The 23,395-nt window shown below is 33.6% G+C and overlaps 1 protein-coding gene across 3 annotated transcripts in view; it reads left to right on the plus strand.

Moving 5' to 3' along the window:
* Positions 1 to 17,957, plus strand: part of LOC145259724 (uncharacterized) — a 130,331-nt gene extending 112,374 nt beyond the window's left edge. For 2 of the 3 annotated variants that reach the window (XM_080117412.1, XM_080117411.1), the window contains exons 33-34: positions 9,335 to 9,376; positions 17,300 to 17,957. In XM_080117412.1, the coding sequence (XP_079973538.1) occupies positions 9,335 to 9,376; positions 17,300 to 17,805 (548 nt within the window). In that variant the 3' untranslated portion in view covers positions 17,806 to 17,957. The remainder of the gene's footprint in view (positions 1 to 9,334; positions 9,377 to 17,299) is intronic. The other variant, XM_080117413.1, reaches the window with a different exon arrangement.
* Positions 17,958 to 23,395: the final 5,438 nt, after the last annotated feature.

Here is a 23,395-nt window from a genome sequence, read left to right on the forward strand (position 1 = left end):
TTAGGCACAGATATAGAGTGGGGGAAATTTTTCACAGTGGATTCAGCTAGATGGGTGTTTTTCGTGAAAGATTGGCGAGGGGGGACCAGAGATTGGAGTTCAGACGAGCATCTGCCATGGAAATAACGATAAAACAAGGACAGGCTCGCAACGTCTCTTCTGTGGGAGAGAGGTTGCAGGGTAGAGAAAAGGGCATCCCCCACTAAGCCACGAAGTCTATTTTGTACTCTGTCAAGGCAGGATAGGCTTTTTTTAGCAGCTTCTGCCCAGATATGGCAACAGTATTCCATCCTTGGACGTACTTGGCTTTTATATAGATAGAGAATTGCATCAGTAGTGAGATATCTTCTGGAGCGGTAGAAGGATCCCACCATCTTGGCAACAGACTTGATGTACGTGTTCCATTTCAGATCAGGAGTAAAGGTCAAACCCAGAAGCTTGTCAAAACACGGGGCCTCACCCAGACGAGAGCCATCCATCACAATTGATGCCAGCTGGGGATCAGAGCGTTGATGATGTAAGGATAGGAGTTTGGTTTTGGATGCATTAAAGGTAACCAGCCACATCTTCCCCCACTGAACCACGCGCTCGAGATCAGAGGAGAGAGAATCAGAGAGAACTTTGTCATTTACAGCCTTTAATGTGTTGCCGTAGATGGTCGTGTCATCAGCATAGATGTCAACGAATGATTTAAGTATGTGTTTAGGGAGGTCATTGATGTAGATCAGGAAGAGGGTTGGGCCCAGAATTGACCCCTGAGGGACTCCAGCATTTATATTGCAGGCCTCTGATTTTTGTCCATCTACCACTACTCTTATGAGCATATCGGAGAGAAATGATTTAATGATGGAGAAAACATTTCCAGTTATACCGTAACTGGAAATCTTGTGAAGTAGACCCTTATGCCATAGCTTGTCGAAGGCCTTTGATATGTCAAGAGCAATTGCCCTAGAAAGGAAGCCTTTGTCAAGAGATTCACTAATCCTGTGGGATATAACCGTCAGCACATCTGCGGTAGATCTTGCAGAGCGGAAACCATATTGTGTGTCACTAAGAAGGTTATTCCTGCTGAGGTGGTTGACTATTTCTCTATTTAATATGGATTCCAGCAACTTACTCATAACACAGGAGACTTATAGGTCTGTATTGAGAGGGAGATGACTTATCACCTGAATTCTTAAATACAGGGCAAACTGATGAGGTCTTCCAGGGAGTCGGAAAGCACTTCTCCTTAAATAGTTTCGTAAGTATTGGGAGCAAGTTCTGGTTGAAGCTTTTTTAACACTATCATTGGGATGCCATCAGGGCCAGTTGCTTTACTGGAATCTAGGTTCTTTATTAGCTTGGCGACCTCATGCACGGATATTTGTATGTTACCTAGCTTGTTCTGTGTTATAGGAGGAAATATGGGGAGTTGATGGCCTTCGTCGCATAGGGTAGAATTAGCTGCAAAGTTCTTTGCAAATAGTTTGGCCTTGTCTGACGCTGATGAGATGACCTCTTGTCCATTGATAATGGTTGGTATAGAACGCACACTTCTGTTCAGGATCCTATTTGTTATTTGCCAAAACTGGTGGAATCCAAGCCGCTGATCAGCTACCTTGGATTTAACAGACTGGGCATATAGCTCTCTTGCATTTTTTATTACTCTTTTACAGTGGTTGCTGGCAGACCTGAAAGCAGCTTTAGTCTCAGTGCATCTATTACGTTGGTAGCTATGGAAAAAGTGATTTCTGTGCACGATAGCAGCAGCACATTCTATGGAGAACCATGGCTGGCTGTTAGGTTTTTGTTGGAATTTTTTAGATGGTATGAATTGGTCTATGCCTACAATTAACCATTCGGTCAGATCTGATACTATAGAGGACACTTCCTTTTTAAACATGGAGTGCAGAGGTAAATCAGATATGAATGTACGGAAGCTATCCCAGTCAGCCATAGAGTATCGATATACAGTACGGTGGAGGGGTACGTCTGGGGGCTTCTTACATTTCGTTTTTATCTTAACTGATATGACGGAGTGGTCGGAGGATCCTAGAGGAGAATGAACGGAACATGAACATAGCTCAGGGGAAGTTGAGAGAAAAGGTCTAAGAGGCTTGCATATTGACCGGTTGTATCAGGCACACAGGTGGGTTCGCGAACAATCTGATTGAGGTCATAAGCAATGGCAAAATCATGACAGTAATCATGCAAAATCAGCATTAAACAATCTGAAAAGGGTTGATATGCCATAAAACAAACCATTTACAAATTGCTCAAGATTTTTTTGATTGCTACTGTTCTCATCTTGGATGTAATTCACGTTTCTTCTGATCTTCATCGTATTAAATTCAGGAAAATGTATGGAATTTCAAACTGAATTTTTTTATTTAATCCAAAGGGGTAGATTGTTCTTGCTATGTCAGCCATTACTGGGTAGAATGCTTAGGTAATTTTTATTTTATTCCTAGTTAGTACCGCCTGTAATAAGGATTGAACCTCCAATCTCAAGAAGACACCTGACACAACAGATGAAGGTATGGGGTAACAATTAGTTCTTAGTCTTCTTGAGATTAAAGGTTCAACCCTTACTACAGGCAATACTAGGAATAAAAAAATAAAAAAAAAGCAACTTCTGTTTGATAATGGCTGCCAGTACAAGAACAACCTACCCTTAAATATTAAAGGCTTCAGCTCCAAATTTTGTATAAATTACACTCACGCTAGCATATACACATTTGCATATGCATACATACTTTTGCAGAACAATGTCAAATTTATTTGGCGACGAAAAATAGCAACAAGTGGGAGCTTTTTACGTCCGCACAAAAGTCTGATTGTTTGTTCAGATCCGTTTTGAACTTGGATATGGTAGTCGTCGTCACAACCGCCTCTTGTAGGTTGTTCCACAGAGTAAAAACGCAGATGGAGAATGTTGCGTTTCTTAGCTAAAAGCAACAGTGGTGGACCTTTGTGGGTGTTCGCGGAGGCTGCAATTTGGTGCTGAGATGAAAACTCGAAAAGTAGATTTAGCTTTCCATGGTTAATGTCATACACCAGAATCAAATCTCCTTACATCCATCTGTGCACAAATGAGAACAGATTTAATCTTTGAAGGTGCTCTTCGTCGATAAGTGTGGATTCCAGTCACTGTTCTGGTTGCTAACTGTTAAACACACCCCAGGTGTATGATTGTAAGACCACATGTGCTAACCCGTTCAACAACAATCGCAGTCCCCACTGTTGTATGCCGCAAATTTCTCCTGTTTTGCCTGTGTCGTCATCTCTATCATATTAGCGACTGCCGAAGTGTGTCTTGGATCACAAGTATGAAAATTAAAATAAAACGAGAAACAAAAGGAAACAGAGACTCCAACATTTTCTGAAAATATTAATTGTACTCTGTGTATGACACCATTGACCCTCTGAACACATGTATGTTCTGTCAAGGCTGAGTTTGTTGTTTAATGTCAACTCATCTCAATCTCCTAAGGCTCTCCTGACCTGGTCCAAGTCATAATCTGCCTTCGACTGTGTCAAACTCACAACTGTTGTCAATTGTACATTGTCGTTGAATGTTGCAAAGCCTAAACCATTTGTTAACTGTTGCTACTGTTGTAAACTCGTAGCAACTGCTCAAAATAATTGCAAACCAATTCTAAATTTATCTACATGTTTAGTCCTTTTGTTTCCGTCATCTTTACCAACAATCGCATGTCAGCTTCCTTTTGTCTAACCTGGTGAATAACTTCCTCTCTATTGTTCTGCTGATAAACCCTATTTCCTAAGTCTTTGTTTCTGATAAACTTATTTGCTTTTTATTATAAAGCTTAAAATTTAAAAAAAAAAAAAAAAAAAAAAAATGTAATCTCTAGTAAATATTCAGATTTTAAAAGAATCCAAATCAGTCATTGTATCAGAATATGTAAAAAAATATTGGAATCCTACCATCACTATATATATATATATATAGAGGCTCCTTCAGTCTTTACCAGACTGTGGATACTCACAAAGGGGTGCCTGCGCATGAAATTTTGGTGGCAGGAGGTGCGCAATTTCCAACCACACCTATCCTGAGTCGATATACCAGTGACAAGTGAAGTGTATGTACAAGACAACTGGAAACAAATGCTGAGATAAGCAGAGAGCATATACAGCGTCGATGGTCACCCATCTTGTACTAACCAGGCTCAATGTTGCTTAACTTCAGTGATCTGACGAGAACCGGTGTGTCAACGCGATTATGCTGTATATAAGTGCCTTAAATAAGTTTCCAGACTTTTTCGTATAAGCACTTCTATTGATATACATGAAACTCTATTCCTCTTCAAAGTAATTTCCTCAACTTCTGGAAGGCCCCATGAAAGACATGTGTTAGTGTGTCAATGACCCTCGTCCAAGCTTCTTTCATCTTCTGAATTGTCCCATAACGATAGCTTCTAAGGTTTTCCTTGAGAATAGGGAATAACTAAAAGTCACAGGGAGCAAAGTCTGGACTGTAGGAAGGATGAGGAACTGTCTTGATGCCCATCTTCGTAAAATAGACTGTGACTAGGATGGAGCACCCTTGGGACAAACTTTGCGCAAATCTCCCGCATCTTCAGTTCCTTGTGGATAATTGTGCATACAGTTTCTCCACTGATATTAAACTGTGCACTTATTGTCTCTATAGACACATGACTGTCCTTATCCGTGGAATTCTTTACTTTGGTGTTCTGACTTCCTTTCTCCTCCCACATCTCTTATCCCTCACAAACTTCCTACCTTCCTTGAATCTCTTATGCCACTTAAAAACTGATGCTCGATTCATGCAAGATGGTCCAAAGCATTCCATTTTTTCCAAGTTTAAAACAGAATTTTATTGTATATCGTTTCTTCTAAAGTGTCCTCACATCCAGATTGCATTTTTTTAATTCACCAGTTGTGACAATCAGGCTTTAGTAGGGTGTATTTCGATTCCTGCTGTTCATTTGAATCTGAAATCATAAAAATTAGTCAGTCATCTCATAATATGTATCGATATAACATACTGAATTTTCAAATGTCTGTGCCAATTTTAAATGCCTGTACAAAAAATGCTGGAAACCTATTAAAGGCATTGTGTGTGTGTGTATATATATATATATTGTAGTAATACACACGGACGAAAAAACGCTTTGGATAATCACAGATTTCAAGGTAGTTCTACTAAAATAGCCATATTTTTTAAACCAAAGCACTTCAAGTCTTCAAATTACTACTGTTTTGTTCGGAAATGAATATACTTTCAAATGAATTAATAAATATGAATGTACATTATATATTTTAAGAGTTTTAAGCAAATAAAGTAATAAAAATGTGAACATCATAAAATGGCGTTTTCGGTAAGGTTTTGTAATGACCCCCCCTGTTTTCTAAAGGTCCGTACCGTGATTGTATGAAGAATTTCGTCATGAAATTTGGGAACCAATTAGAAGAGGTGTTAATCTTAATACTGTCAAGTGTCCGAAATATTTTTGACCATTTCTTTTTTTGTCGTGTTAAAAATAAGACTTTAATATGACGAGTATTGAACATTTTGAAAAAAAATTTTTTCGGACACCCAGTAGTAAGTAAATCAATCTTTTTACTATCTTTATCAATTAAAAGTATTATTTTATGTTGAGTAGGACCGCGGTAATTGATAATTTAAAAGGACCTACCCGAAAAAAAAAATTGTTTCTATTTCTCGAATTTGGTCAAATGAAGTTAGTATTACTAGAAGCAGCAGCAGCTCCAGCCTGTAGAATCAGCCATAGCACAGTGTATAAACAACACGCGTTCTTTAATTTTTATTCAAGAACGAATTCAGAAAAACATGAAAATATGAATATAAATGTTCTTATATGTTTAATTAGAGCTATTTTGTTATCAGAATAACATTAGTTTAGAACTATTCGGTTTTCAGAATGTATAATAACAACAATCCCAACCAATTCGGCATTATGAATCTGTTGCAATTTCTCACATTGCTCGTCAAATTTAAAAACATGGTTAAAAAATCAAAATAAACTTTTGTAGATATATAGCTTGCATGCACTTTTATTCTTTAAATTAGTTTTGAACAACGAATTAAAACAATGTTTTACTGCGAACAGCCACAAATGTCTTTTTTTTCAAAATCAAAATAAGTATCAAAATCTCGTTTATACATAGATTCGAAAAAGTTGTCAAAAAAACAAATATATAACAAATAAATGTTATCAAAGGCAAGATAAATTACTTTTCTACCAAACTGAATATATTTTTTGTGTTTTTATTCAATGTAACATGTTTATTCAGCTCGAAAAACATAGTGTTTACCGATGTATTGGAAAATTAAAAATGGCGCCCGGCCCGACTCTGTTTGACACGGTAAGTTTGAGAAAAGGAGTTAAAAATAAAAAACCACTATACAAAATACTATTAAAAACTCACCGAATATATGTCAGCCTATGTCACGGTAACATATATTGAGTGAGTTTCTAGCAGTATTTTGTCTACTTTTTTATTTTTAACTCTTTTCCACAAACTTACCGTTTCAAGAGAGTCGGGCACCATTTAAAATTTTCCAAAACATCGGTAAACACTGTTTTCAAGCTGAATAAACATGTTACATTAAATAAAAACACTAAAAAATTATCCAGTTAGGTAGAAAAGTAACTTGCTTTTGATAACATTTATTTGTTATATATTTGTTTTTTTGACAACTTTTTCGAATATGTGTATAGTAATACAAACCCTCAAAATCTATATCAATATTCTTGAAATTTTAAAAGCAGTTAGAAAACACATCAAACTACAATTAGGAAGCTTTTTATTTCGTTATTTTTTTTTTTTTCTACTTATTAAGCGAAAGATATTTTTACAACCTGCTCCAGCGTAGTATAAACGGCCTATGGAATTAACACCTTCAACCTCGAAAATAGAAATCAACAAATTTTTGAATGCTCTCTTTGAAAAAAAGCTCTCTTAACTTCACCTCTAATACAAATTATGTGTGGCAAGTCTCCTCCTAAAACACTCTTTAACCCTAACAATAACACTAAGTTCGAGTTGCAAGCCCCCCCCCCCAACAAAATACCTCTGTAAGCCACATACAAACAAACAAACAAAACAAACAAACAAAAAATAGATCCTTCCTTAAAGAAAAATACACATAAAAATAAATTAACTGTCCTAAAATGCTAGAATGGCCAGGAAATGATGAATTATTTTACATTAAATTTTTGTGAAACTAACCGCTCCCCCCCTCTAATATTGTTTTTGTTAGCTTTGTCTCTGTCAAGTTTTCAGTATGTTCACACATAATTTTCCTTAGCCCTACAATTAATTCAAAGTCCGAATGGCAACCCTCCCCATATTCTCATTGCATAGAAACCCTCTTAAAACTACACATAATCATCTTTAAAAAAAAAAAAGAAAAAAAAAAAGCATGCATATTTTCCCATAGAAAAAAAAACAGTTAACTGCCCTAAAATGCTAGAATGACCTGTAATAGGAAATTATTTTACATTCAATTCTAAAATAATTTGTTTATCTTTCATTAAAGTTTTTCATGGCATTTTATACATAATTTCCTAAAAAGGTAGAATCACATTTTGGAGGGGTGGTCAGAAGGAGTTGAGTGGGGTTAAACAGAAGGTGTTAATCTATAATAATACCAAAGAAATATTGCAATATATTCATTTTTAAATGGTCTTATGTTTAGATTTAAGTTTTTTATTACATAAAGCACATTACAATTCAACTTTGAGTTCTCCAACTTCTTTTCTGTTTATGGATACATGGCATTTTTAAGGAATTGCTGCATATTTATGCACATTTACTGCAGATTATTTGGAAAGCATAAACTTTGAGAGATTTTCAGTTGCATATTCTGATTCCTTGTATAAAAATACACTTATATGGTAAATTTCATTTCTTAGTCTTGTGTTTTAACAAAGATATGACATTTTTACTGAAAAAGTAGTGTAAAAAATGTGACGAAACGCATATGGTCTTAAAGAGGGAAAAATATCCAAACGTGTGAGGCACAAAAATAGCCATAACTTCCTTAATTTTAATCAGATTTTAAAAATTTAAAAAGATTCTTTCTTAGCTCATCAAGCTCTTTCTATGCATACCAATATTGAACTATTTCAAGCTATTTCAATTTTTTCATGTGTATTGCTATGTATAGTAATTTATAAAATATATATTCTCAAACTAACCTAGTTTTAAAACAGATCCTTTGTCCGATAAAATGCATACCCATTGGCTGATAGGAAGGGGCGCGCTGGATACTAGAAAGCTGATTGGCTAACTAAAATCTCAATAGAAGAGGAGCATATAAAAACGATAAACAACCAAAGAATTTGTGCATAAGCCTGAAGAGTCCTATTGTGGATGAAACGCCGAATATTCAGTGTAGCTTAATCGCCATATATATTTTATAAATTACTAACTACTTCTACCTACGTATTGAGCACTTTTGAAGTAAATACTTAAAGTTTACGCATAAATCTATACTTTCGTATATTAATTTTATCTGAGTAAATTAAGTAGTTATATATATATATATATATATATATATATATACACACACACACACACACACTTGCATTTTATGTTAAGTTCATTAGCAAAACTTTTCAAATTTAATTTAACTTTTCAATATTTTCTTTTTCTTGTATTTCTAGATAAATCTCTCTAAATATTTTTGACATGTTGATCTCGGATAACTTTAGATAAATTTAGATATAAAATATTTGAGAAAAGATTTCATCATCTAACGCGTCTTTCTCATATCCAATGTGTGTTGCATGTTGGCCAAAGCGGTGCAAAATGATTTTCTCTATTAAATTCTTTCTTTTAAGGTATTTGAGGTCATTTCAAGTCTTCTGGGCTTACCTTCATTGGTTTCACTCAATTACTATGCACGTGCATCTGTTTAGCAATCTATCGATCCTTTCAACTCAAATCCGGTGTGCCAAGTCTGTGCTGCACACATATAAATATTACGCTATATTGCTTTCAGATAGTAATCTAAATATTGTCTACTTCAGCGACATTCATGCTAAACATATTTTGGTTCTTGTCCAGAATTAGCCCTAGATTATAAAAAACAAAAATAAACAAAAATCTCTACGGTACCTGTGACGAAATAAAAATTGATCAAGTAGTTTTTTTTTAATAAAGAAAATCATTTTTAAGTGATGAATAGGAATTCATAGGCCTTACAACAAAAAATCTTGCAAGATTGAATTGAGTTGTCTCCCTTTTGTTTTTTTGTTTTGTTTTTTTGAGATTATTTTCAAAATGGCACTCTTATATTGTTCATAAAATTTGATTTTAACTTTTTTTAAATAAATAGGTAAATGCGTCATGTGGTTTTCTCCAAATAACCAGAATTCCAGTAAGTTGTTCTCTTGTTTGTTTTTTACTTAAAACAAATTCAATCACAAAAAATGATCCGCTGTGGACAACTTGTATTGTAAATGTTTTCATTACTTTTGTTTGTTTTTTTTTTTGTTTTTTTGTTTTTTTTGGTTTTTGTTTTCCCCACACATTCTTTAATCTCTACAATTTAAATGATTTTTTTTTTTCTCAGTTTTATATTTTTGTTGGATTTTATGTCAGTAAATATTACGATTTTAAAATTGTTTTTCCTTATGTGATCAATGTGGTATTCCAATATACATTGAACTAACAGAGCTACAGTCTTGTTCAAGTAGAGAGATAATATCGATTTATTACTTGAAACCAGCACCTGACCAAAACTAACTCCCTAAATAATAATCTGTTCGAATTAACGATTGGCTCAAATAAGTAATTGGTTTGCGATTAATGCTATCCTCAATAATAAATTTCAAAGAAATATCTGAATGAAATATTGATTGAAAAGGTCAAAGGGTTTGAAAGTAAAATATCTGATTCAGACTCCTAGAATGCCAAAATTTATAACTTTTTTCTTTATTCTTTTTTCTTTATTCTTTTTTCTTTTTTTTTCTTTATTCTTTATTCTTTTTTCTTTTCCTTTTTTTCTTTTACTTTTTTCTTTTCCTTTTTCCTTTTCCTTTTTCTTTTCTTTTTTTCTTTTCTTTTTTTCTTTTCTTTTTTTCTTTTCTTTTTTCTTTTCTTTTTTCTTTTCCTTTTTTCTTTTCCTTTTTTCTTTTCCTTTTTTCTTTTCCTTTTTCTTTTCTTTATTTTCTTTTTTTCTTTTCTTTTTTTCTTTTCTTTTTTCTTTTCTTTTTTCTTTTCTTTTTTCTTTTCTTTTTTCTTTTCTTTTTTCTTTTCTTTTTTCTTTTCTTTTTTTTCTTTTTCTTTTTTTTTTCTTTTTTCTTTTTTTCTTTTTTCTTTTTTTCTTTTTTCTTTGTTTTTAAATCTTCCAATATTCAGTAGTAATCAGTTGGATTTAAAGATACAACACAGACCTTTATAGCAAGCACTTGAGGAAAACTAATGAACACATATTCAAGGTAATGGCCAAAACACTAGAGGAAGACCTTCAGTCTGTAGTGGAATGGGGTCAAAAATAGATGGTAATGTTCAACGCTGCCAAGACAAAGCTTGTTTCTTTTAATAATTACATGAAACCTTACCAGCCTCCAATAACTATGGCTAGAGATACTTTACCTGAGAGCACTTCATTCAAGCTCCTTAGCTTAACGTTAACAGGAAACATGCGTTGGAATAGATATAAAGAGATTATTGCTAAGGGTGTTACAAAGAAAGTGGGCTCTCTCTATCGTGCTAGAAAGTTACTTACACTCGAAAGTATCCTGTACCTCTACAAAGCCACCATTAGCCCGTGTATGGAGTACTGCTCTCACATATGGGCTGGTGCATCTGCTATTAGTCTCCTAGAAAGGATCTAAAAGAGAGTCGCCAACCTAATAGGTCCCAAACTGTCATCTAAACTTCAGCCCTGTCCCACCGACGAAATGTTGCATCCCTCTGCCTGTTTTACAAGTATTTTAATGGTAGATACTCTGACGAATTACAAGCCCTTGTATCCCCTTGACAAAAATACCCCCGACAAACCCGACAAGCAGCGAAGTCCCATCCCTAAACAGTTGAGATCCCTAGATGTAAGAAAGCCTTTTATTTTAATAACTTCTTCCCCAAAACTGCAGGAGTTTGGAATTCTCTTCTGGTTTCCTGCTTCCCCAACAGTACTGACATGCAGAAGTTCAAGTGTAATGTGAACAAACATCTTGCTGCTAAAATCCCTACATAGTATCCCTTCAACTTAGGTACCTGATAGTAGCCCCTTACATCAAAGTGGCAACGTGCCTTGTTTGGGGTGAAAATGTAATATAAAAAAAAAAGACCTAGGCATTCTTATGAGTCTAACTCCGCAACCTGTTAGAAATCATAAAAACATTACATTGATAATGCTGACCTTTTTGTGTTATTAATGGAACCATTTGAGTTGAATAGATTTTAGGAAAGGAAATGGTCAGTTTATCTCTTAAGTTATCACTTAAATAGATGTTTTAATCTTTTTTGTTGCAAAAGTTTTGAAGCTTCATAAGCAGGGACCATGTACAACCTGACTTCAACAAAGCAGTTAAAACTAAATTTTATCCAGTTAATATGAAAATAATAATCGACTTGTTACCTCCTTCAAAAATAAACAATTCAGAATCAGTGGATCTTTTCTCTGACTTTCTGCATGTTTTTTTATTGTGTCAAGTTAAATTTCAGACGTTAGATCTCAGTGAATGTAATTATGTTAATGTTTTTGATTTTTGTGTCATTTGTTTGTAGTTCTTTTTAGCCTTTTTTTTAGAAATAAGATAATCCATATAATGTATAAGTTTTGAAATGTTTTAAAGATGTTCAAAAGAAAATTCTCAACTAAAGATAGGTAATTTGGTTATTACAGTTTGATCATTGCAGAAGATTAAATCTGGCTAGTATAGGGATGCGTGTACAATAAGAGACTTGTTTTTGTGTTTTTTTTATGCTTTCATGTTCATAATTGTGTAAGTTTTTAATTTACTTGTATAATTTTTTGTTTTTGCTGTTTTTATTGTATTTTTAAATTTCTATATTTTGTACATTTCCATTCATTTTAATAAATGAAATAATCAAGGTAATGTACAAGTTTTAATGTTAGGCTGTTCAAATGTGGATTCACAACCAAACAAGATGAACAAAATATTTCAACAATCACAAGTTCTGTGACATATTTATAGTTCTTATATTTTTTATTTTAAAAACAGATAATTTAATTTTCCTTATTTAGCTGCCATATTATATGTCCCCTTTTGAGATTTAACTTGGTGTTCATACTTTTTTCTGCTTTGAGTTTATTTCTAGTCTTTCCCTCGATTGCCGCCATCTTTTCAGTTGAGTGTCTCATTAAACTGAATATAAAGATGAACACACTTCAAAAGTATAAAAAGCTCCTAAATACATCGATAAGTTCTTTTGTTATTGTGTAAATTGGTGAGCTTTTAAAATAACAATTTCAGGTGAAAACAATAGTATAAATTCACAAAATTACAAAAAACGATTAGTAGAAAAATAATTTCAAATAAAAATAGAATTTATTGAATTATCAAGTTTTATAGTAGTTTTTTTTTTTTTTTTTTTTTTTTTTTTAGTTGTATAATTTTTTGTTTTTATTTATTTACTTTTTTTCTTTCTATATTTTGTACGTTTCCATTCATTTTGATAAATAAAATATTCAGGTAATGTACAATCGCAAGTTCTGTGACATATTGATAGTTCAAAAGTATAAAAAGCTCCTAAATACATCGATAAGTTCTTTTGTTATTGTGTAAATCGGCGAGCTTTTAAAATAACACATTTCGGGTGAAAACATAACAGTATAAATTCTCAAAAATTATGAAAGACAATTGAGTAAAAAAATGATCACAAATAAAAATAGAATTTATTGAGTTTTATTGTATGCTTTTAATAAAGAATTTGGTATGACGAACGGCTATCTCAAAGGAAAAATTTGTATCAACAAACCTGAAACTTTACAGGAATTAAAGGAGAAACTCAGGATTAAAATTGAAGAATTAAAATGTAATCGAGTGATCCTGCAATCCATTATCTAAATAATATTCTGTTTGTTTTCTTCCTTAGTCGGTATGAAAAAAGGTCAAATACAACCTTTGAAGGTCAAAACTGTTTCCAAAAAAAAAAAAAAAAAAAAAAAACAAATTTGTAAAATTTGGCTTTAACAAGGCCAATCTGGCAACCCTGGACAAGAATATGAGTGACCTCTCTTTGATGTGGCCTCATTTTCGACTCATTATAATATATGATTATTGCTGTAATGGTGTGAGAAAGGATCACATAATTTTGACTGAAGAAACAAATTAGTGAAACATTACGTAAAAACGGGAGCATTTGAAAAAAAAAACAGGGCAAAAAAGAACATTGTCTACCAACAGGTGCTGGACTGAAGGAGTAAATTAATAATTCTCTTACAATGTGATTTTATTAATTGTATTGACATTTGTAATATCACAATATTACTTTCTGAATATTTATTAGTACTTATTTATTTATCTCATTTGGGTCAGTAACGGTAATGGGCACTATTTTCATAGAAATGTTAATAAACTGATATTCATCCAATTCTCACATAATATGTAGGGGGTGGGATCTGCCTGAAGCAAAAGGAGTTCGCTCCCTTTGATTTCTAGTTTTATCATCCTAAGAGATGGTTTCCTATCTTGACTAAATATTTTTCCCCTTGCAAACCTGCTGTTTGTAGCATGCACATATGCACCCCAACTAAGCATGCAGCATTTTGCATATTTACATCTGAGGGAGAAATCAATATTAAGTGGTACTTTTTTACAAATAAATTTAAGATATTAATAACATTAAGGATAAATACATGATCGAAGAAGGGTTTGTGTCGTAAAACAAAACACCTAATCAACTGATATACTTTTTTTTTTTATATCCCTCCATGGACAAAGCTAATGGGACTACTAATTTACAAGTGGACATAATTTCTGTATGTCAATCTCAAGTGGTCTTCTTTCTCAGTCGTAAGCTCCGTTTTCAAGAAGCCATTATTTTGTTTGCAAAGTCTCCTCTTTTGGTTGACACATAATCCGAAAAGGATTGATGTCATAAAACAAAACACCGAACCAACTGATATTTTTTTTTTTTTTTAATCTCCGTACACAAATTTGTCAGGTTACAAAATTGTTTCAAAAGGATTGTGGCGCAATGGATAAAAGTGTTAAGTATAATTAGTTCTAAGTAATGGTTTTCTAAAGGTTGAAAATTCAATTCTCAATAAGAGTGATACTAAGAATATAATTGCAAATTAATCAAATCTTCTACTCCCCTCCCCCCTAGAAATGAAATAAAGCATTCACTTTAAACTCCATACAGATTCTACAGTTTGACAAGATGCATCTGAAGAAAGTCCAAAGTTACATCGGCCAAAACATTGTGAAAATAACATCCACAATGAGAATAGTAGTCTGATCTAATACAAGTTGTTACATATATATACATACAAAGGAGTCACCACTTATCAAGGCCCGGAGGCCACATGAGGATAAGTGTTAATGAGTGTACAGTAGTCAATGGGACAATATCGTAGTAATCATTAGTAGTGGAAATTTGGTAAAATGGATTACTTAAGGAGACTGCTCAAGAACTTGTTTATGTTGGACTTGAAGACAGCCATATTTTAGTCAGCTACACGGAAATGGAAGAGAGTTCCATAGGCGTGCAGTTCTAAGAAAGAAGCTTTGTTCATGGAATCTATGTTTAGGTTTAGGCACACAGAGAGTGGGGGGGAAATTATTGATAGTGGTTTTAGACGCATGTTTTTCAGGAAAGTTTGGCGGGTGGGAGGGTATACATTGGAGCTTAGATGAGCACTTGTCATATATAAAAGGCAAAATGTGTTAGTGTGTGCATTTTTGAAGGTGGGGGGGCTCGGGGTAGTCACTCATTCTTAAAACTTTTTATATACTGTCTAAATTATAATATCTACGATTTACAAAGGGAGGTCATGGCTATCTTTTATTTGAATGACTTTTACTATTTTCGCGATATTTCTTGGTCTACGCATGTTTCTTTGGCTTTTCAGTATAAAAGCGAAACTGAATCCGTAACTTAAAAAAAAAACAAAAAAAAAACCCTGACACTCGTCCAGAAACGCAACGAAGTTTGATCAATGCGGGGTAACCCCCTTAAATCAGACAATTGCTAACTCCCCTTTTTATGGGGAGCTAGTTTTTCTCCCCAACCAAAAAAACTACTGCGCAACCAAAGTTGGTGAAACAAAACCAAAAAAACTGCAGCGCAGCAAAATTTAAGTGCAGAATTTCATTCCCTCTATGGCGTGATGTTTGGCCTCATTAAATTCACGCACCTGTTCCATTAAGTTTTTATTTGTTAAATTAAAATGGTTTTCATTCTTCAATCGTCGTAGTCGAGCAGGTAAGATGCCAGGTTTTTTTTTCCCTTTCTTTTCCACCTTCGCGTTAAAGCTTCAGGTTCGAGCCTACCTTCCTACCAAAACTTTTCCCTTCTTTTACACCTCCAAACACACGAGCAACGCCGGGCACCCCCGCTAGTCTATAATATAAAGCTCATCTGTCTGTTTGAATGTATGTTTGTATGTCTCCAAAAACTTTCGACAGAGGTGGCAGATTTTCATGAGATCAGTATCATTTTGAAACTTGCCCCTTTGGCCGACAAATATCAAAAAATTGGCCAAAAACACTAATTCATTCACCCTCAACTAGGCATGTTTCTACAGGGAGGGAGGGGGGGTCACTATTTTCGACGATAGTTTCTAAAGTCATCGCCTCTTTTTTATTTCCTAACCTTAATTTAAATTTACGTCCCTTCCGGTTTGGTGATGGGCGCAACAGCTAACCCGTCACAATTTTTTATTTTTTTCACTTTCTTTTCCTCCTTCGCGGTATGGGTTTGAGCCTGCCTGCCTACTACCTACCACTTTTTTTTTCCGCTTGAAATCCCCCCCCCCCTCCCTCTCAACCAACACCCTTACACAAACCTCCACTTTCTTTTCCTTTTTCGTAGTGCAGGTTTGAGCCTATTCTGCCTGCTACCACTTTCTTTTTTTTTTTTGCACAACACACACCTCCAAACACCCGGGCAATACCAGGCACCCAGGCTAGTGAAAATAATAAAGCAGACAGACTCGCAACGTCTCTTCTGTGGGAAAGAGTTTGCAGGGAAGAGAAACAAGCTACAAAGTCTATTTTGAACTCTGTTACAGCAGGATAAGATTTTTCTAGCAGCTCCTGCCCAGATGTGGCAACAGTACTCCATCTTTGGATGTACTTGGCTCTTATACAGGTAGAGAATTGCATCAGCAGTGAAATATCTACTGGAATGGTAGAATGATCCAACCATTTTTCAAGTGACCTTGGGTGTTTATTTAGAATTAAACCTATTTTAAAAAAAATAAATTGCAGAAAAAACATTAATAAATATACCGATCATGGAACAAAAATGTCATTCCAAAAATCACTTATATTGATCAGGTAGTTTTTTGGGTTTTTTTATGAAGAAAATCATCTTTTTCACAATTTTTAGTGATTTGACTAGTGTTCAAAAGAGTCACCAACCTAATAGTTCCCAAATTGTTAGCTAGACTTCAACCTCTGTCCCATTGACGAAATGTTGTATTCTTCTGTCTGTTTTACAAGTATTTTAATGGTAGGTGCTCCGACGAACTACAAGCCCTTGTGCCCCCTTGATGCTCTGACAAGCAGCAAAATCCCACCCTTACACAAACCCCACATGCCAAAAAGCCTTCTACTCTAATAATTTCTTCCCTAGAACTGCTAAACTTTGGAATTCCCTTCTAGGTTTCTGCTTTCTCAACTGTACTGACATGCAGAAGTTCAAGTGTAATGTAAACAGACAGCTTGCTGCTAAACTCCCTACATAGTATCTCTGCAAATTATGTCCTAGATAGTAGTCCTTACATCAAAGTGGCACTGTGCTTTGTTCAATGTGAAAATGCAATTAAAAGAAAAGAGAGAATTGTAACCATTACGAGGCTTATTTTGATCTCAATAGTTGTAATTGAGTTGTCTTCAAGCTTATTTATAAAACGTAGCAAATCAAAACCTAACGTTTCACTTTATCATAAAATTTGATTTTTTTTATTTTTGCAAGATCTTCCTTCCATTATGGCTCTTATACAGGTAGAGATGAAGATTTTTTTTTTTTCTGTATTTTTGTTTTGAAAATGGGTTGAATTCTGAAGAAGCACCTACAAATGTTAAATTTTTTTTTTTTTTTTCATCAGCTAAACATTTTTCATTTATTTGTTTTTTTTTTTGTTTTTTTTTTTCCATAGGTACACCCGTCTGGTTACAAACTGCCCAAGACGTGGAATATAAGGAACTTACCATTTCTAGTGACCTGAAAATCCCAGATTCCATTATTGATCAAGAATCAAAAAATAATAACCAAGTCACTGGTCGTTGGGGTGAAAATCTTGTATTCAATTATTTATTGCAACAGAAAGTCCGCTCAGATAGTTATATATTCAGCGTCGTATGGGTCAATGAAATGCAAGAATCTGGTAAACCGTTTGACTTTGAGTGTCAACTCTACAAGACAGACGGCACTAACCAATCTCTGTATACAGTTTATATAGAAGTGAAGAGCACCCTGTCAGATAAGAAGGAAGCTTTCGAAATCTCCGGACATGAAGTTCAGTTCGCCTTTGAGAAGCAGTCCAACTTCCACGTGTATCGCGTGTACAACGTTGGCACCGCTGAAAAAGTGCGACTCGTGAAGATTGAAAACTTGGCATCACAAATCGATCGGAAAAATGTTCGTCTTTGTCTTGTAATATAATTTCATGTTCAGACGTTTTATTTATTTATTCCCCCACAACACCCATTAATTTTATTCAGATTTATGGATGTACATTAATTTTAAGCAACACACTTTAGACATCTTTCTTCATTGCCAGCATCATTGTTCAACCTTTGCAGGTGATGACATGGTCAGAAAGTAAATCCATTTTGGCAAAAACTAGCAGAGCATTAGATGCAATATATATGTATATATATATATAATTCATGAAGACTAGAATGGATATTAAGATTACTTTTATCGACTAACTTTCAAAACTAACACACACACACACACTAGTTTTAAAAGTTAGTCTGTAAAGGTATAGTTAACCTTAATGATATTCAATCTGGTCTTGATGTATGTGTATATATCATCTACAGATTGTTTTGCTGTATCACAGCTCATCAGTGCAGCTAGACTAGCACCCATCCCAAGCCAGGAATCAAGTTTACATCCATCTAGTTGATAGTCGGCACTTATGAGATCAGCGCCCACAAATCATATCTTCCAATGTCTTTGTATAAACATTTTACCTCTACTTTTAGAGTTCTCAATTTGTTTATTTACAAAGAGATTTGCATTATGCTAAGTAAACATCAGGTTAATATCATTTACAAAAGTACTCTATCCCAGAACTAGAGGGTTTGTATGTATATATATATATATGGCAATCAAGCTACACAGAATTTTCCGTGTTTCATCATCACCTTGTAATGCATTTTAATCTGATGAGTCCTCATGAGGATAAAACATGAAAATTCTGTGTAGCTTGATTGCTATATACATTTTTATAAATTATTATTCAGCTCTACTCTCATATTGAGTACTTTTAGAATAAATACTGAAAAGATCTCAATGTCAGTGGAAAATTAATGTTGAAAAAAAAGTCCTGATTGAAAACAAAATGAAAAAAATTGTAGATGAAATTTTTAGTGAAGCAAATGAATATTTGTGGAATATTGGATAAGAATATCAACAAACTAGTAAAAATAAGGACAGAAATACATAATTGAAGCTGAACCAAGATATTTCAGTTACAAGCAAGTTACTAAATAGAAGCAAGATTATTTTGTGTCAAATGAATTTGGCCGAACTTTAATGATGTTTTTTGTCATTTTTACTAGTTTGTTGATATTCTTAGCCAATATTCCATAAAATATTTCGTTTTGTAAAATTTTCATATTTTAACTTTCACACATGTATACATGTGTGTGTGATATGTATATATTTGGGGCTGATTAAAATGTTTCTCATCTAAAATGTATTTTTTATAAAAAAAAATATCAGCGTGTAAATTATAGATTTCATTATAATTTTAATATTTCAACAGTCTTTTATTTTTTTTGTTAATATATTGAATGTAAAACGATTATGGAGAACGTGACATTTTCAAGTTGAGCAATATGTTTTGATGCTTGTCTAGAGTCTCCCCTTCTCAATAAAAAAAATCAGAATAAGTAAAAAAAAAAAAAAAAATCTGTACAATGTATGTACCCATGGTGGAAAGAAAATATCATATTTCAAAAAACACATAAATTAATCAAGTAGTTTTACTTTTTAAATAAGAAAATCAAATTTTATGGCTAAATGAGGAGGAACTGTCTGGCGATAAAACAGGAACAAAAGAGATAACTCGCAAATAATTCAAACTTGCAAGATTTTAGAAAACTATTCTTAACATGGGTGGGTGATTGGGGTCATTGGAAACACTCAAATGTACGTAAAAATAATTTTTTTTTGTATAAACAAAACATTATTTTTAGTTTATCAATGATTGTGTATGATATTTTCATGATGTCATAAGAATGTACATTATACGATTTATTTTTCATGGGAGGGACCTGTACAAGCACCCATGTAAGGTATTTAATTGATTTTTTTTTATTTTTAAAAACATTTTTTGATAAATAACAGTCTAGAATATTGACATTATAAGAATGCTTATAATTTTTATGCTTTCATGTTTTCTATAATTTTCATTTTTCAAATGTGAACAATTTATATATACATATATATACGTGTGTGTGTGTATAGTAATAAAATACAAAATACATCTTATGGTTTTGGAATCATAACTAATATATCTATTTATGAATACTTAAGTGGAAGTAGAAAAAGAATAAACTAGAGTGCTCAATCGTAATACAAGATCAATGTTTTATTTACATGTTATAACAATCAAGATTTATTTGAATGGTACCGAGGTTTAATGAAGCCAACCCCCTGCTAGTCCGAAGACTTTGTCAAACATCTATCAGCCATATAAAATGCAAACTCTCACATGTGTGCATGAGTAATCCGTGCTAGTTTTGCCAATTGGATTTCTAGAACCTGATGACAGGTTTCATGTTCTTGTAATTTCAAATTTCATTATCCCTGCTCAAAGAATCTTTTCTACATCTTCGCCGGCATCGTGATTTGTAAATGTAATTCTGAATCAATAAACTTCAGTTTATTTTTTATCATCTATTTTTTTTTTTTTTTTTTTTTTTAATTTAATTTTTTAACTGTTATTTTTCATAACATGGCTAATGTAACAAATCCAATCTATTAAAAAAAAAAATACTAATAAAATTGTGTTACCAAATCCATATATATATATATATATAACAGTTTGTTTGAAGACAAACGTTAAAGGGAGTTGACAAACATGTAACAGAATATATATATTAATACCATAGTACCTCTAACGTACGTACATACGTGTGTCACGGTTTCCAGATTATGAATTATTTGATCAGGAGATTCTATTTGTTAAAAAGGAGAATATAAGGTGATAACATACTACGAACATTAAATTAGCATATCTATATACTAATTTAATGTTTGTAGTATGTTATTACCTTCTATCCTCCTTTTTAATAAATAGGATCTCCTGATCACCAAAGATGTAATGTAAAAATAAAATAAAATAGTTACTTTTGGGCCATACCTTAAACTAGAATATAGCTTCTTAGTGTTCTGGCTAGGATCCAAGAGTAGTATCTGTTTTGTCTAAAGATGATATAATGATATTGTGGGATTTATGTTCATGCTGGGCATCCATACAATAGAAATATGTCATAGACTCCTATGAGGATAATGGAAATAAACCGTAATAACCAGATATATTCTGACTTAACCAGGTTACTTAGATAAATACTTTTACAGTTTTAACAAAAAGGGTTACAGCAATATATTACATATGGAAAATATCGCTGTGGAATTTCCACATGCCCCGCTAGTAATAATATTGTGGCGTTGAACGTCCACAGAATGCCTAGTAGTAATATATTACATCTGAAAGATGCCACTGTGGAATTTCCACATGTCTCGCTACTATGATATAATTTTTACAAGGGACATAAGTATTTAGCAAAAAATAAATTCAATTTTGACACCATGAGGAATTGTGTGGTGCAAATTAATTTTAAGAAATTTTGAATTGAATAAATTATGGAATAATTAATTTTATGAAATGTTAGATTGCATAAATTATGGAATAATTTTATGAAATTTTAAATTGAATAAATTATGGAACCAAAAAAAATGTACATAAAGTAAAGGTGACATAATCTGGTGGATTTCATCTCTGGCAGGGTCTGGAGCATTGACTTTTTCCATCACACTTTCCAACCCTGGTGTCATAGTTCTTGTGGTGAGAGAGAATTAATTACCCAGTATTGCTTGCAACAGTTGAGTTTGCAGCTTGAGCAGATTATTGTAGATGCAGAGGAAACGATGAGATTAGATGATTAACCGATCAACAATGATGCCTCAACACGCAGCTATCAACAAACAATGTTTGGGGGGGGGTCTTTTTCAGTGTGTTAGACTTTGTGTTTTTTTATTGTGAGTCTGTTTCTTTTATTTTTGTATAATTATTAACCATTTGTCCTGGATATGACCTTAAACTATATCCGATGGTGAGGCCCAAGCTTGCAGGCTTTGGGGAGTGTTGAGCCACCCTTTAATTGCCATTGCTCCCAGGTCCACTCTAACCTGGAGTGGTAGTACCTGTTAGGGTCCCAACTATGGGTTAAATAGAAACCGACTTGAAAAAAAAAACAAATATATTCTATTAAAAAAAGTGTTCTTCCGAATCACTGGATTTGGCATTAAATAACCTGAAAAGGGTTGATATGCCATAAAACAAAAACAACCAAACCAATTAATCAGTGTTCATGCCATCGGCAATTGCTAAGACAACACTGCCAGAAGTTATTTATCTTTCTCACCACATCGTGAAACAACTAAGAAAGATGAGGATAATAGTCTGCAATAAACAAATAAATATTCAACATCTCAATAATGAATCCCAATTAAATAATATATATACCATTCAGTATGGACCCGACCATGGAAGATCAGATGATAAATAAACGTGGATATATAAGACCAAAAATCCAGTCTTGATCGCCCGTTGGGTCCGGTGGTGCAGTGGATAGATGTTGAATCTCTAGGGTTCCAGGTAAGAATTGTCTGAAGATAGGTTTCAATCCTACCCAAAGCCAGCCAGAGGCTTGCTTGGCCAAAAACGTGGTATGATGACAACAACTATGGATGGCAGTGATTGCTGATAATGCAATTAGGAGATTCAGAGTTCTTATCCTGTTGTGGTTACCACTTGACAAAGGCCAGAGGAATAGTTGGCCGAAACGTGAAACAACAACTAAGAAAGATACTCTGTTGGCTTTGGTGTTGAGGGAAAAACCGCCAGATCATGTCTCAGAAGATGAATTCGAAGAAACCCACGGCACATTAGCGTTGAGGGTTAGTGGTTGACATGTGACAGGTTTGTTTCTATATATACATCTTGATGCGGAAATTGGAAACCTGATGGGTCCAGACGTTAACATAAATATAGGAATCTATCAGTGCGGTTGTTTGTTCTATATCTAACCATCGCACTTAATTTGCTATCATCAACCAATGTAGTTGCCTAAATGTTAGTGTCATTGGATGTAACAATGATGATGGTGGAAATTAAAGAGCATTATTAAGAAAGGTTGTTATATTAACACGCGCACACACACACACACATTTATGGGAATATTCAATTGATAAAGGAGAAATCTGTCTTTCATGATAATTGGGGTTGATATAAACGGCCATTAAAAACACGCCAGCTGAAAAAGTTGACGTCTTGTATTTAAAGGTAGCATAAAAAAATGTCAGAATGGTGATTTTGACAAGTTCCATCTGAATACTACCTTTTGTTAAGAAAAACAAGTGTTTCTGAAATATAGACCAGATATTATGAGTTTCTTTGGATAAGAAAAAACAAGATGGTGGATACGAATTCAAGTACCCATTAATTGTCATTCAGGAATTTGTTTATTCCCAAAAGATAACAAATTTATTTATTTTTTAACTTATACAAAATGGCATTTGAGGAAAAACACTTGGTTATGCAAATGAAGCAAGAGGAAGAAGGACCCTCCCACGTGAGTGATTGTGGAAGGTAGATCTAATGGAGGGTGGAGGCAATGGACCCTCCTGTTCAGAGTGGCAGTTAGAAATACAGATTTGAGGAAGAAAAAAAGGAATTTTTTTTTTTTTTTTTTTGTAGAGCTTCATAATTTCAAAAACTGTCTGAGATTGGTTT

The sequence above is a fragment of the Euprymna scolopes genome, chromosome 35 (assembly GCF_053919585.1).
Source record: "Euprymna scolopes isolate OS-2025 chromosome 35, ASM5391958v1, whole genome shotgun sequence".
NCBI lineage: Eukaryota > Metazoa > Mollusca > Cephalopoda > Sepiida > Sepiolidae > Euprymna > Euprymna scolopes.